Below are 16,987 nucleotides of genomic sequence, written 5' to 3' on the forward strand. Positions count from 1 at the left end.
ATATTTGTATTTTTAACATCTACTGGGGCATGTTTTACTTACTTTAATGTTCAAAAAGGTATTTATTTCTCTCATGCTGCCTTTGCTGCAGCACCTCTTTTCACCCTCTGTCTGAAACCAGAGCCCAGATTGGTTAGCTGGCCGGCTCTGTTGTGGTTGCCCAAAAATGTCTCGACCCCAAATCCCGTAAAATGGTGTTGGCGCTAGCTAATAGAAGCGTGAGTGCTACACAGTGATGTTATTGTGTTACAGAAGTAAACAAAGGAGTCCAATGGAGGAGTTTCAGGCAGCCCCCCCCCTGCCTGAAACTCCCTCTGGAGGGAACTTTGGGATGTTAGCCTTTGCAGACCATTTACATGCACACAAAACTGAATATCACACTACAGGAAAGGGAAAACCCCAACAAGAAAAATAATAACATTAAAACAAATGAAATAGCACTTTAATAACCAAACATTTGTTTACCTGCAGTAGCAGTATGAACTGAGGGAAGCGTTGAATGGGTTTAACCATGAGTCCATACAGAGTGATCCGGTCAACACTGCATGCCTGCTTCTTCTGATGACAAAAAGAGAAAGAAGAAACATGCAGTTGGAAAAATATTCAAGCACAGAAAGGCTATTAAGAGGAAACTACGCCATTCTTACTTTAAGAGTACGTGTGTAGAGTCCTCTATAGACCTTTTGTAGGCGTGCTGCATGGGTGAATAATGTATGAACAGCACGTCCTGTTAGTCATATGAGGGCAATGAAAGAGGAGATTTTTTGAGTGTGTTATGTCTAAAGTATTATCATAGGCGTAGGTCAGGCCAAGATCATTTCGGGGCAGCGTCAAGTCTGAACAACAATGTTATCGTCAGTGGGAAACAAGGCAAAATAAGAGGGCACATTTAATAGGATTGTTGCGCTAGTTAAGGTTGGATAAGATCAGCTGTAAGACTGAAACAATAGGAATAACTCTTAGTGAAACTCTAGAGATCTGAGACATCTGTGAAACAGAGCACATACATACAAACTTTTGTATACTTGACACATATAATTGTTCTTTACGAACTAGTTTTTGGCCCATTTGAGTGCATAGTAGAATGTACTATATATGTGTATATTTTGTTGAGAAGTTCTTTATTTTCTCATACTGCCTGTGCTGCAGCACCTCTTTTCACCCTCTGTCTGAACCAGAGCCCAGTCCTGCTCTGATTGGTTAGCTGGCCGCTCTGTTGTGATTGGTCAACCGCTTAGAGATTTGTCTGAAATGTTCCTGTCTGAAATGTCCCTCCCCTTAACCACGTACATTGTGTTTGAGCGCTAGCGTGAGTGTTACATAGTGATGTAACTATGTTACTGAAGTAAACAAAGGACTCTAATGGGATCCAACTTTGGGATTTTAGCCTTAGCAGATGCACACAACATATATAACACACTTCAAGAAAAGGAAAACCCCAAAAAGTATAATAGAGCCTCTTTAAAGGCCCTGTCACACTGTCCCAAAATTGACACCCGATGGACACACGAATATGGAATTGTGAATTTCGCACGAAGATGGCCCCGAACCACACACAAAGGCAACATTTACATTACATTTAAGACATACAACTGCAATGAAAGTACCAAAAACAATTATGTTACAGTACTATGATACTGTACTGATATCTTCAGACTTTGTTCTTTACTTTATCCGTCTTTATATGTAGAAAATATTACGTTTTCTCCGTAATGTTGTTTCCATAACAACAACAATTTCCTGTCAACTGTCCTTCAAAATAATATATTATATCCTTTTTAGTTTCACAGAACACAAATTGGGTTATTTACATAATATATTTACATGATTTTGTTGTGCAATAAAACAACCAGATGGACACACGATAAAGGAAATGTTCAAATTCGGCTGTGATCATAGCAACATCGGGCCGTTCGTGAGGGCATCTTAAGCCTTCGTATGACCGCCGGCGGAGTTTCTCAGGCTCCGGCAGCAACTTCGTGAGCGGAGGCAAAATCTTTGGCATGCCAAAAAATTGCCGAAGGACCTTGCGAAGGTTCAATTTTCGTGCTGAATTCGTGTGTCAATTTTGCCCCTTCGTAAGGCCATCGTGAGGCCATCTTGTATCATCGGTGCCATCGGGCATTCGCGCCTCGATCAGAGGCTGAGGGTGAATGCACCGATGATAACACGAAGATGACACGATTTGACAAGATGACCTCACGAGTGCCTTACGAAGTTGCCGCTCATGAAGTTGCTGCCGGAGCCTGAGAAACTCCACCGGCGGTCATACGATGGCTTAAGATGCCCTCACGAATGGCCCGATGTTGCTACGATCACAGCCGAATTTGAACATTTCCTTTATCGTGTGTCCATCGGGTGTCAATTTCGGGACAGTGTGACAGGGCCTTAAGTCTTTTCTTTATACTTGACTATTGTATTCAACCATCAAAGGCTGTATATTACCAACTACGTGAAATTAATTATGAATACCAGCCAAGCACAGGAACTTCAGCCACATACTGCGTTTTTGTTCTGGACATTAAAAGAGAAATCAGTGGTTACATTTGCATTTAATGACCTTAGCACTTAGCATGTGGAGCCCTTTGACAGGCTCTAAAGGCTCAACCACTTATTGAGTACTCAAACTGACATGTACATTACCTTGTAGAGTGAAATGACATTCCCCATTGTACTGGCGCTATAATAGTTGTTGTGCAGACCGACTCTTTTCACATGTGTTGAACCTTTTGAGTTATGACACTTTTTGCATTATATGGCATTCATCACTCTATGATATTCCAGGTAAGTGGAAACCCTTTGGTAGCTATAGTGCAACCACGTATCAAGCAAGATATCTTATACACAATCGCGAAAAATCCCCCTAACCCTAACCCTATTAAATCACAGATGAGGACAGGAAGGCAGTGGTCTCACAGATGTGATTCTAGTCTTAAGATCCAATGCTCAGCAACTGGCCAGAAGCATAACCATACCAGATATTGACATGGCACCTGACAGGGTCAAGGTGTCAATGCAGATGGGCACTTTCCTGCTTCGTGCACTGAAAATGGTTGAGTGGTCTCAGTTAGAGACGCAGTTGAGGCTGAGGGGGGTTTTAAGGAGAACCTCTCTATATCTCTTATGAAGGGCTGTCGTGTTCAGTGAAACATGTCTAACACGCACAGTATAAAACCATAACACTGCCTGGGATCATATCAATGCATCACTTGTTCACTTGACTGATCTCTCAGGACATGAGCTGAATTCTATAAGTTGATAGAGAAGTCTAGACGGTTATAATCTCCAGTAGGAAACACCAAAGTGATTTTTTTCCACCATTAATGTCTTGACAATTACAGTATGAATGACATATTCCCCAATGCTACGAAGGTAGTGGCGAGCAGAACCAGGGGGCCCTTTCTCTAATGAATCAGGAACAAGCTGTCAAGATTTTTCTCCGAAGAACGCAAAGAATCATGGGTCATTTGATGTCACCAGCCAGAAGGGGTCCCTGACAGCTTGGGGTTAGGTAGGGAAGTGGATTGGGCAAAGGCGGCATTGACAACCCGCCACAAGGTTCCTCGCATGAGAGCTGAGGAAACTCTGGAGAACAAGAGGTCTTCAGGGGTTTCATAGGTTCCTATAGTCAGAAACAGAGACTGGCTGGTTGAAAATCACTCACGCTAATTGGCTCAGGTCGAGTCTTTTCATTTTGGATAAATGGAAACGTACAATGAACTGCTTTTACATAGCGCTTTATCCAGTCTTTATGATCCCTTCAAGCACTTTACATCCACTTGCTCAAGGAAGCTAACATTCACACGCATTCCCATTGGGAGCAACTTGGGGTTAATTATCTTGCTCAAGGATACATCGACATGTTGACTGCATTGGCTGGGATCAATCACACAACCTATTTGAAAGACGGCCGCACCACCACTGAAAAATATATCTGATGATTACATGCATCAGAGTGGACTTGTTTAATAACATGGTTGTTTATAATATAGACAGGAGAAAGACGAGAGGTGCGCAGTAAAATGACTGTTTTCCACTGCAGCTGCTTGTTATTTGCCTGCGAGTCATGCTGCTGCCAGTGGGTCTGTACAGGCTGACAGTTTTAGATTATTATTATCTGGTCAATTAGGGCGCTCTGTGCACTTCAGGTTTTAATCAGATTCATTTCCGGCCACATTTTTGGACAAATGAATAACGCTCCGGTACATTTCTTCAGAGACTCATGCCCCCACACCTCATCCTCCAATGTCACCTGGAGAGTAGGCTGAAGTTTGCTTCATTAGTAATGAAACAAGAACGTTTTTTTTTATGTAGCCACTTTCTGAGGTAAGCAAGCTGCAGTCCAAACAGGCAAAGAGCCTCCTGATCCGGACTGTGGTATGCTCGGCAGGTGGAGCAGCACCAAAAAGCACAAGGTAGAAAAGTGGTTTCCTTTAACCACAGGTCATTTCAATGTCATGTTTTTCTTACAGTTACTGAATGAAAGTGGATTCTAGTACCATTGCAACAGATTAGAGCTGACTGGCTGAGCAGGTAGCTGCACATATCGGGAAGCTGCTCTGCAGCATAGAGTGGTCAAGCTTTAAGATCCCATTAGAGAGTGAAACCTGTGTGAAATAGAGCATGCTGAGGCTTTTTTTCGTCAACACAGAAAACGGATTGGATTTGTTAGTGACTATTCATACTATATTTACCCAGTCTTGTAACTATTACTGGGCAGAGTACAGTATAATTCAATGGACATACATCTTGTTGTGATATATGGCTCGGTCACCTACCTTACTGAACACACATGCATATTTGTTGCCATACAACCTTAGCAGCAAAGCAGAAAGCATCAGCTTTTACTGGTATGCTGGAACTGATGGAACTGCCACTTGTGCTAATGTTGGTTGACACCTACTTTTGATGTGAAGAAAAAGGGAAATGGACAAGACTGGGTGTGTCATTGGAGCCGTCAAACAGACCCTTCCCTTCACAGCTGATGTGAACTAGATTAGACCCATGACACTTCCAAACAGTTTATTAATAAGTCCTGTCATCGTAGCAACTGCCGCCTCCACCCTGCCTCTCACCACTGAACTGGATAATGCTACACTACACTGTTTGTAAAAACACGATTAATGCCACTTTTGGTTTCATGATTTTCAGGCTGAAAAACGTGTTTGCTACAATTGTTAGTACATAACCAAACTCTATGCCCACTTCATTATCCTATTATTTCATAGAAGAACATTGTTAATGAGAATGTGTTATGTAGTAGTGGTTTTGAAGACAATGACCTTTTGAGATTGTTTGAATTGTCTAATTTGCAGTTTTTTTTATTGTTTATCAATGTACCAAAAAAGAAATGTATGTGCTTGAACAATTGTAGAATTGATCATCCAGAGGATGAGATTTCTTAACGTATTCCTCTTTTTTTCTTAAAGGGGAAAGGAAACACCAATTACAGCTATAATATTCCGGTAGTTTATTCATTTTACAATGGATATTGATCGTAATATTTATTGTATATGATATTACTCGCCAAAAGAAAATTAATTATCGGCCGGCCGGGTGGGGAATTCCGGGACCAGGCCGCCGCCATTAGGGGAGTCCCAAATGGTGACGTCACTGGATGGGTCTTCGCTCCGGGTATCCATACCGGAAGTCAACACAACGTAGCAGATATGGCAGCGATGGAGGAATTTTGCAATGAGATGGACGTTTTGAACGATGAATTTGACTATTCGTCGGGAGATGACATTGATGTGGAGGCATCCCATGGACTATGCTTATGAACTGATTCGGTCGAATAGAGTGGCATACGATCCGGAATCCGCCGAAAGTACCGACGGTTCTGAACTCGCTGAGTGGGACCACCAGTTCCAGTACCGACTCGGTCTCAGAGGAAGAAGGTGTTGCTCAAAACCCGGGACGAATGGACAACACAGATTGGTGTACATGTAACAATTGTGTGGTGATGCCATCGGAAAATGTCAAAAAAATAAATAAAAATAAAAATAAAAACATACTCTGTTATCCTCTTAGGCCCCACGGAACCGAAATTGCGTCATTTGCAGGAAACAACGTCTAAGGAACCTTAATATTTAATAAACTATGAATATTTTATATCCATATAATGGGAAAAAACGAATTTAACTGATCTTTTTCATTTATTTTTTCAAAAAAAACACACAATGCTAACAGTGAGCCTCTGAATTAGCCCCGAGCGAAAAATGCTAACCTATTACTGCACCGAAAATCACTCCTAGCTCCCTTATTACTTATCCTCGCTGGACATCCAACACATTGTTTATGATCGTAAAGACACAGAATCTCACCTCTACACTGAAAGATACAAACTCGCGAGGTTATCAACAAAAACGTACATCAAAACAAGTGGCACTAGGTACTAACATGCGCTAGGCTAACGGCTTACCTTCCTCATTGTCTGGTCTAAACTGGTCTTCAATGGCATTACAACGATAAAAACGATGATGTAGTTAATCCATAGGTTAATATCCAATGGGGCTGTGTCCCCTTTGAAATGTTCTGATAATCTATAAGCAATACAACTGCAATTCCGTTATCTGCTGTCCGCTCTGTGCTCCGTGCGCTCTGGGTCCGGCAATACCATCCATTGAACACCTAGTCCAGCAATACTAGCCTTTTTAGGGCTGTTTTCGACAGATGAGCGTGTGTATGCCAGTTTAATTAGTTGAGCTATAGAACATCCCCAATTCTCCATTGTACGTCATAATAATAGCTACCATTTAGTTTGGACGCGATTGCGTTAATTAATAAGGTCACACTGTGTCACTAAATACATGTGTGAGCTAGTAATCTGGTAGTGCTGCAATATTTACCTCTCTCTCGGCAGCTGAAGCAACTCGTTTGGTGGCTCGAACTTCACGTTTGTTGACACTGTCATTGTCTTGCGCGGCCGACGTGCTGGGACGGTCGGTGTTCCCGACTGCATACGTTGAGAAATCGAATATTGTGGGAACAGATCCTGGCTTCAAATCCGATGTTTTGTATTGAACCAGGCATCCAGACTGGACTTTGAGCAGCTTCTCATCCTTTAGTGGCAGCCTATGGAAATGTACTTCTTCCTTCTTTGTATAAAATCCATTTGTGCAGCCTGGGGCAATACAATAAACTCCTGACGACGACCGTTTTCTTGTAATGTAAACTACTGGTGCATTGCACGCCATGTTGTTTGTTATTGAGCTTTGGCCCAGGAAGCCGTACCCACTCAGTGACGTCACTGGAAAAGTCCCGGAGCAATGGAAGCGCCCATGGTCATTAGGCACGTATTTAAAAAAATTAATTCGCGTATCTCGATCGTTTACATTGGAAATAGACTAGATAAATACATTTCCTAATGGGAATATTGTCGCATGGAAAGCAGTTTGAAAAGTGTTTCCATTTCCCTTTAAGATTTACACCAAACCAGTAGTGTAGGCAGAAATGTACTTTAGGGTGGGCCTATAAAAATTAGGGTGGGCCAGATTTTTCTTCTGGCATCAGAAGCTAACAACAATCCCGCCGGTATCGGTGGCAGATTACTTTTGGAATACTTTATTTTTCCATAACAGATAGGTATGTTTTGGGGAACAGGAGACACTTATTTTACTGTTTAATGGCTTATCAAGAACTCAAACACGACATCTTGGTGTCATTCTGGACAGCTCTCTCATCTGCACCCCACATAAAAAACATCACCCGAACTGCATTCTTTGTACTGTCTTAAAACCTTTCCTTAGAATATGTTATGAATTGTAAGGTGTCCTTGAGTGCTTTGAAAGGCGCCACTAAATAGAATGAATTATCATTATTATTATCTGAAACGATGTAATAACTTGTTTAACTTTTTCCAGTCACTTGCCCCATGCATTCAGCAGCAGCAGGCCATTCACTTTGATTTTATCCCGTTATAAATGTCATCATTTTGACAATAAAGAAATGCTACATAAACGTTATCTTCCACATTTTATCTAACCTTCTCCGTTTCTAACTTTCAATATATTTTAAAAGAGATCTCTCTCTCTCATCTGCGTGCGGGCCGGGGCCTCACAGACACGCTGCATCTCTCTCTCTCACAGACATGCTGCAGCGCTGTGCAGTGTGCACACAGTTCTGCCGGTAATGAATATTACATTTTCCACCAATAATTCCAATAAGTATTCCAAAATGTATTCACTTCAACTGTAATCAGATGACTCGTTTGTCATGTAACGCCAGCTGAATACACTTGATTTTTGTATTCTGATTACGTAACGCCGTTACATGTATTCCGTTACAACCCAACCCTGTGTATATCTCTCCGGACTGTCCACCAGCAGATGAAAAACACCCACCTCTCCGCCTCTTCCAAGGGACCAGGGAACCGTGCGGCAGAGTTTCCGTTAACATTTTTTTCTTCTGACAGCCCAGAAGCAGGAGAGGTGGGGAGAGGGAGAGGTGGGGAGAGGGAGGCGGGGCTATTTCATCGTTATCAGAAAACGATCGTATAGATCGCTGCTAGATGAGGGCAACTCTTTTTGGAGTCTGGCTTTTTTTTTTTTAAACCAAGAACTTTGAGCTATCATTTCTTTTGCAGGCAGCTCTCTGCTTCTCTCACGTTATTATGGCGCGTGCAGGAACCAACAATCAGTTTTTACCATAAATGAGTTTGGTTCAGACTGGATAAAACACATACAACATTAATTAAACTTGATATTTGTTCACTTGAATTTCACTTTGAATGCTTGGATATTCTCAATGGGTGAATACATTTTTTTTATAATAATAATACAAAATAAATACATTTAAAATTTAAATAAAAACAAATTAAAATGACACCGAAGCTTTCTCAGGGTGGGCCAATGAGTAAACTGGGGTGGGCCTGGGCCCACACTGGCCCTATGATGGCTACGCCACTGCACCAAACTCACTAGATGCAGTTCTCATATTACATTGTATTTCCTTTAAGCGCTTAAAGTAATGGCCCCTATACCTGTCAATTTGCCCTGCGTGTTCATGGCCACATGCATGCACTCAGTGCCTCCGCAATGTTTTAAAAGCAAGGTAATGAAGTCTGTGATTGATTCAGTGCGTGTCTAGCCACGTTATTATTTTGTTCATCTTCACACTGACAGTTAGATCTCCAACAGGCAGCAGGAGGGACATGGAAACCTTTTAAAAGAAAGGAGGCACACATGTGGTCAGGATGTAACATGCAGGGCTGTCAGCTGTGGGATCTGCTTCTGTAAATCAGCATTACTGCTCGATGATACAGGTCACACTCGTGCGTGAAAGTGAAGCGCACAGGGAATTGTTCAACTCAGCACATTTAAATAATTCCTTGGCACTCTCCGTGAAGCGAGGCTCTATTTTGCCTTGTTCATGATCCATAATTAATACAGTATCTGAAAAACGTAAAAGTATAACCGATCATGATTGTCTGGTTCTGGAAAGTCGTCAAATTGCATTTCACATAACTACTAAATGAACTAAAGGGGTTGCAATTTTCTTCTTTTTGTTAACCAGCCTCAATGGAATTCATTCATTTGAAGATTTCTCCATCTTTTATTATGAAACTATAGGTTACTTACGTAATCCCAGTTCTCAGAGTAACATGTAGTGAGATGTCTCACTATGGGATGCGCCTCATCGCGGAGCAAACGGAAGCATCAATCTCATTACGCCAATCCTGATTGGCTGGTGATCTTGACATCAGCGTCAGGGAATCCACCCCCTATAAGTAGCTTGCGCTACGTCGCATGCGTCATTCAAAATAAGCACCTCTTCTCGCTTCACCATAGCAAGGAGGGCCGTCTGGTGAGACATCTCACTACATGTTACTCTGAGGCCTGGGGTTACGTAAGTAACCTATAGTTCTCATTCATAACACTCCGTTCGATGTCTCACTATGGGAAATTGTAGCTCCCGTATTGCCAGACGAGCTTATCTCGAAATTCACCAAACCAACCAGAACTTAACAGGTAGAGCTCTGACTCAACAAGGTGCCCAGCACTGCTCGGGCCACACTAGGAGCAGAGACGTCTAGCCTGTAAAAGCGGACAAAAGTGAGCGGCGATGACCAGCTCGCTGCTGCACAAATATCTTGGATGGAAACACCCTTGAACAAAGCCCAGGATGTAGCCAGACCACGAGTCGAATGAGCACGCAGACCCGAAGGTGCCTGCAAACCCTGACTCGTATAGGCCAAAGCAATTGCCTCCACAATCCAGTGGGAGAGCCGTTGCTTAGTAACGGGCTTTCCCTTCTAAGGGTTAGCCCAGGACACAAAGAGTTGGTCATTATGACGAAACTCTTTTGATCTGTCCATATAGGTGCGTAAAGCACGGACTGGACACAGCAAATCCGGCTGCTGTTCCCCGGAGGAACACAGTGGCGGAGGAAATGCCTCAATGTCAATTGACTCGCTTGGCGGATGCCAGGGCCAGTAACAGCACTGTCTTGAGTGACAAGTGCTTCATGTCAGCTTCTTCAAGGGGTTCAAATGGGGTTAGAGTGAGCCCATCTAAAACCACTGCCAAGTCCCATAAGGGCACCAGTGACCTGAAAACAGGGAGGAGCCTGCAAGCCCCTTTCATAAAACGGCAGACCAAGGGATGTTGGCTAGCCGTCTTTCCCTCAAAGCCCACATGGCATGCAGCAATAGCAGCCAGGTACACTTTGATCGTAGAGAAAGCTCTGTGTTTATCAATCAAGTCCTGTAGAAATGATAAAATCACCCCGACAGGACATTGAAAAGAGATGTGTCCTTTTTGAAGGCACCACTCCTCAAACACCCTCCACTTACAGTCATAGAGAGACCTGGTGGAGGAAGCTCTCGCACTCTGAATAGTGTTTATCACCTTCTGAGGGAGTCCCACTGTATTCAGATTGTACCACTCATGGGCCAGGCCCATAGTGCCCCGCACTCTGGGCGTGGGTAAAGGATCGCCCCCCCCGCCTGAGACAATCTGTCCCTGCGTAGTGGGAGCTGCCATGGCTGCCCGCACAACAGCTGATATATCTCCGCCAGCCCGTACATTACGGGCTAGGGCGGAAACATCAGAGTAAGTGTGTGGCGTTGCTCCTTCACTCTGGCCAGAGTTGGGGGTAACAGAGCCAGGGGTGGGAACACGCACAGAGGACCCGGAGGTCAATCGTGTACGAGTGTGTCCCCACCTAACAGTGCGTTTAAATCGTGCATTAAAGAGAACAGCTGTCATTGAGCATTTTATCCTTTTGACTTAACGCGGCTCCGCCGTAACGCACCCACAGCGGACTCCCGATCCTTGGATGAGGAGTCCAGTCTGCATAGAGTGGTGCACCTCTGGACAGTAATTCTGTCCCGAGGTGCATAACTCCCGGTACCTGTGTCGCTCTCAGAGAGAGGAGACGTCTGCCGCTCCAAGGGATCAGTTTGTGTGCCAGTGTGTTTGACTGGAGACAACGCAACCTCCCCTGGCGGTTCATACACGATATCGTGTTGTCTGTCCTCACGAGGACATGGTGTCCTCTGAGAGAAGGCAGGAAGCGTTTTAGGGTGGGGAATACCGCTAAAAGCTCCGGGTAGTTTACGCGTGCCCGCTGGAGGTCTCTGCTCTAGGGACCTCTCACCGGGCGACCTTCGTAAATACCCTATCAGCCTGTCTGACCTGCGTCCGTGGTGACCACCTTCCGTGAAAGGACAGCACCCGTAGGCACGTCCCGCACTAGAAAAGTCGGGTGTAGTGCCACTACGCATTACATAATAACCAAAAACTCTCCGCACGCCGTGGCGCGCGGGGTTTAGTTGTATTATGAGGCCCATGTTGAGTGGGTGCTTTACGAGGACATTTCCCTCCGTAATCTGACTCCGCTCGGTGGACATTATAGATAAAACCCTTCTTTCTAGGAGAGAGAGAGAACCTCTCTCTCCAGAATATGGGTTGACTCTCTCTGGGTTTGTGAAAACAGATAAAGTATAACTGTTTTGAGAAGCCCAGGCAGATGTCGTGAGTATCTCCTGCTGTATGCTCCTTAGAGCCAGCTGAGATGTCACGCTCACGGCTCACGGCTGGGTTGGCTGAGCCTGAGCTGCAGCCGGAACCGGAGATTTTCTCGGCCAACTTGCCCTTGTCTCCAGCCTGGGCTGGGGACTCGGGTGGGCTGCGACCTCTGCGTCTTCGGTGTTTTAAACCGAGCAGAGTTCGAGGCAGCTTGGGCAGAGGACTGTTCATCCGAGTCAGACAGGAGGAACTCAGAGGCATCCTCTTCGTCCTCCATGTAATCCAATTCTAGGACATCCTCCGCGGGTGAAACCATGGTGAGGTCCAGCCGGGAGCCCCAGCTTGGTATACCGTGGGGCCCCGTTCCCGCATCTTTTGCCGCCACCGGGTCCCGGCCTGATATGGCGCGGGAATCCGGTTCCGCGGTTGCCGCTCTTGATGAGCCCCAGACCGTAATGGTGAGGGACTCCATCTCGTTCGCCGCGAGGCGTGGAGAGGACCCACTCTTAACAGGTACGTCGAGAAAAAAGGTGTTACCAATCTGTCTTTAATCTGGAGAAAAAAAGGACAGTGTGGGTCTTTTCCTCAAAGAATATTACCTGGTGTGGTAATATTCTTTTAATCCTTTTCTCCTCCGTGAGAAGAGAAAAGAAAAAACGTCCTCGATACCGTGGTGTCGGCAGTGAGGGAAAAAACACAAGCTGGCAACGGGTGTGTTGCTAGCTTGAGAATCAAAACCTTACCTTAATTCCAGAGGAAGAACGGCGAGGTTGATTATAATACTAACTGGTGTGTTAGTACTATACTCTTCTGCGAGGCAGAATAGGGTAGCCGGCTAACGCCCGTCGACCGAAATTAGCTTTTGGTTCAGTCTGTGGACTGTTAAGCTAGCCCGGCTACCATTAGAGATGTGCTCTGAAGCGAGAAGAGGTGTTTGAATGACGCATGCGTCGTGGCGCAGGCTACTTATAGGGGGTGATTTCCCCTGACGTTGACGTCAAGATCACCAGCCAATCAGGATTGGCGTAATGAGATTGATGCTTCTGTTTGCTCCGCGATGAGGCGCATCCCATAGTGAGACATCGAACGGAGTGTTATGAATGAGAACTACTATTTTGTGTGAAAAAACATATTATATATACACATGCCTAGTAGTGTATATTATTGAAACCTTTAGCTATGGGGCTTTGCTAGTTTCAATATCTGCACAATACGGTGGCAGACAGGTGTAAACACGCTACACTGGCCAAAAACACTCCCATTAGGAAAAACGCACTGCAACTTAAAGGGGACCTATCATGCAAAATGCACTTTTGTACGTCTTTTATACATGCATATGTGTCCCCGGTGTGTCAGGGAACTCACCAAGTGTCAGAAAACACAACCCTCTCTCTTTTCCTCCATAGAGTGGCGAAGTCCCTCCCCTTCCGGGGGAGCTCCATGGGACCTTATTTCGGAAAGATTATGTATTGAAGTCAATGGAGAGAGAAAGATTATCTTTCGATCCCGTTTGAATTGTGCCACAAATTACACATATGATGTTTGTCAGGCGAGACACCCCAGGTGAATAGGGTATTTTTTTTAACTTAAAGGTATCAGCTAGAAATGTCTCCAGTTAATTACTTACAATAAGGCAATTGTCTTTTGTATTACAAGTTTTCTGAAATAGCATGTTTAAATATACAAATTATCCATTATCTCATTAAATATGCACATATTTTAACACATTTCAAGAATCGAAATCTGAACTTTGGATAAAGCCAGGTTCAAAAGTATTGTTTCATTTTGTAGTCATATTAGTATCTAAGGCTTTTACAGAAGGGATATTGGATATCTCTTTTTATCACTCCATAAATCAGAAAATACTGTCAACAGCCCTAAAATATCCATTTTCGCCATGTTTTTCGGTATACAATGTTGTATAATTCAGGCTATGAATGATATATGAACAAACCCTTCAGTAAAAGCCTTCATAATATTGATAGAAATATAACTGGAAGGTTTGGTGTATCTACGTGCTACTGAAGTTGACATTTCGAACTTAGAGTAGGAGAAAAAACTCATTTTGAGAAAACGACCTTTAAAGATTGCAGTGAGGCGCTAGCTAAACCCTCCTGTTCTTTGGATGATAGCTTGCGGATCGACGCACTCTGTGAAGGTATTTCATGTTCGGGCTCATTTGTTTTTTGTATAACCTTGCATTGTGCAAGTGACAATTGTTGTCGTCTTCTCTGTGAACGTTTTTTTTGTCGTTCTTTTGCCATTTTGAGATTTCAATTTCTAGCAGAAAGCTAACCAGGAAGTGTTTTAGCACACCACGTGACGCATCTGAACGAATCACGTTGTCAGAAATTGACACCAGCCAATGAGATTTTATTTCTAGGTTTAAGACCCCTTTGTGCTTTCACGATAAGTTGCTGATACAAAGGAAATGACCATATTTGGATCCAATGAGATTGTGCAGGAGAGACACAGCTTTCCAACGATATCTTTGTTGACATGGTGAATGCTAACTTTTGGTGAATTTAGGAGAAATCTACAGGCGCAAATAGACAAACTATAGTAAAATAAACACTTAAATGTGTATTTTGTACGTTTTCCTTCCAAAAGCCTGAAAGAAAACATGTTATAGAATCAAAATAGCACAAAATCTCCAAACATGTACCAGTACTTGAAAAACGATGTTTTTGCCTCGTCTTAAAAGATAATTTTTAAAAAAGTCAAAAATTTTTAAATGTGTCGTAAAACTGTGAAACACTTAATGAACATCTCTGGTCTCGCAGACTCTCACAACAACACACGTCACCAAGATGGCTGTCACTACTGTCTTGCAAAACAAGGGATTGACTACCCTCACTATCAACACAATGAAACACGTCCAGGAGAATGTCATGCAAAGCTGCATGCCTGCCTGCCTGCCTGCCTTCCTTTGATTCTCTCTGAACTGCCTGGTCTTTTTAATGTTTAATGTCAACCATTTGTGCAGATAGCATGAAGTAGAAAAGATCGCCGATGCTAATTAAATGTAGCGTTAGCATTTCTCCCCCAGGCTTAAATGGTGTATTATAGAATAATCACACCGGTGTGACAGTACTTTTCAAAGGGTTCACGAAATATGACTACTACTCTTACTGTTTAACATTTTGGGTTACTTGATGTTACTTCATGTTAAGGCTAATAAAAATGACAAGGCGACTGTAATGCTAACTAACATGCTTGCAACTTGATCCAGCCAGCCACTCCTGGTCCTTTCATCAGACGGGAAGCGAAAGAACGAGCAAGACCCATTGCTGGTATGATAACCACCTGGTACTAAGCACACGGGCATCTTGTTAAAGTTATCTTATCTTAGCTATCTCTTATATTTAGCGGAGGAAAACAATTGTGACATCACTTACGCGACTCTGGGATTTGTAGTCTTTCTCATTGCGTATTTTTCATAGTCTTATATTTCAACAGTTTTACGACAAACTGTGACTTTTTTGACATGGAAATGATTTTTTTAAGATTGAAAAACATTATATGTGTAATTCATGGCACAATTCAAACGGGATCGAATGATAAGTTTTCTCTCTCCATTGACTTCAATACATTATTTCTCCGAAATAAGGTCCCATGGACCGGAAGTAGATGGGCATGACATCGCCACTCTATACCCAAATCTCTAAAAATGGGGCTGCAACGGATCTGATACAGACTGATACAGATTTGAAATATCTCTCAGAAACAAGGAGCTCTGCCTATCAGGGGAATGGGGGGTTGCCGTGGCATGGTAACAGCATGGTAACAGCACGTGCCTTGCCCCCCTCCTTTGCAGGGGGGCGTGGTCAGCTGCAGCTAATTTCCCACAGAATCAGCCCCCTGCAAAAACAGGGCTGGAATAGAGCAAATAGAGCGAAATGAGGCATGGCTAAAATGCCTGATCTGTTTTGTATTTTGAAAAAATAACTTCACAGACATGTTTTATATACAGTAGGTATGGCCCTACAATATATTATTCAAATATAGCATGATAGGTCCACTTTAAGAAACCATGCAAATATAAAAACTAGTGCTGTCAAAATTATCGCGTTAACGGCGGTAATTAATTTTTTGAATTAATTGCGTTAAAATATTTAACGCATGTGCAGAATGGCCCGCCCCATACGTGCCACCAGTGGCAGCGCCAGGGTATGGCTGGGGTAGGCTACACCCATACCAAGAAATGGCTTAGCCCCACCATGAAAAATGATGTTAAAGTAAGCAAAATAAAGTCTGCCAACTCGCGCGGAGTAAATTGCACAGACAGCAGTTAGTAAGATTGATTTCAGTAGCCACGGTTTTGAAAACTTTTGTCACGTAGTGATCGTCTTCTCAATAGAACATCTTTGACAACGGCGTGGTGTTGTTGCAGGAAGTCCCGACGGAGAATACTCTTGCTGTAGTACAGGGCAGAGCCATATAATAGTAATACTATGGCTCTGGTACAGGGGTGCACATAACTGGTACGCAGGTTATGTGCGTAATCTGAAATGCGTACCGTCACTTGTGTCACAAAGCGCATTGGCGTACCGACGTACTTGTGAAGCTTTTCCAGAAGACGGTTAGATCACCGGACGACAGAGTCGGTCTCCGTGTGCACAGACAGGGCTGCTGTTAACGTCGGTCTGTACAACGGAACTGTGCCAAAACTACGCCAACCGGCTGCGGAGGGAGTCTCCCCCCATCAATGGAGAACTGCGCTAAAACAGCTGATCACAACGTTCACACTCTGTGGTCACGAAGTACTCCACTAGCCCCCCCCCTCTGTCGACTTTCCTGAAGTACTCCCCCGTTGATAGAAATCAACACGTAATGAATTAAGACCCCACGGTTTGATGATTGATAGGTGTGTGGGTTGTCTTTCATTTTGACATGCAGAAAAATGTTATAATAAACATACATACTGTATGTTAAATGGATATATCCGCCTGCTTTCATTTATCTTTCCATTCCCACAACAATATACATAAATAAATGGCATATTTTGGACATAGTTC

General features: G+C 43.5%; 1 protein-coding gene across 5 annotated transcripts in view; it reads right to left on the reverse strand.

Moving 5' to 3' along the window:
• Positions 1 to 16,987, reverse strand: part of LOC117446604 (rho guanine nucleotide exchange factor 10-like protein) — a 207,477-nt gene that overhangs the window by 149,889 nt on the left and 40,601 nt on the right. For all 5 annotated transcript variants that reach the window (XM_034082896.1, XM_034082894.1, XM_034082895.1 and 2 more), the window contains one exon: positions 466 to 558. In XM_034082896.1, the coding sequence (XP_033938787.1) occupies positions 466 to 558 (93 nt within the window). The remainder of the gene's footprint in view (positions 1 to 465; positions 559 to 16,987) is intronic.

The sequence above is a fragment of the Pseudochaenichthys georgianus genome, chromosome 5, assembly GCF_902827115.2.
Source record: "Pseudochaenichthys georgianus chromosome 5, fPseGeo1.2, whole genome shotgun sequence".
Classification (NCBI taxonomy): Eukaryota; Metazoa; Chordata; class Actinopteri; order Perciformes; family Channichthyidae; genus Pseudochaenichthys; species Pseudochaenichthys georgianus.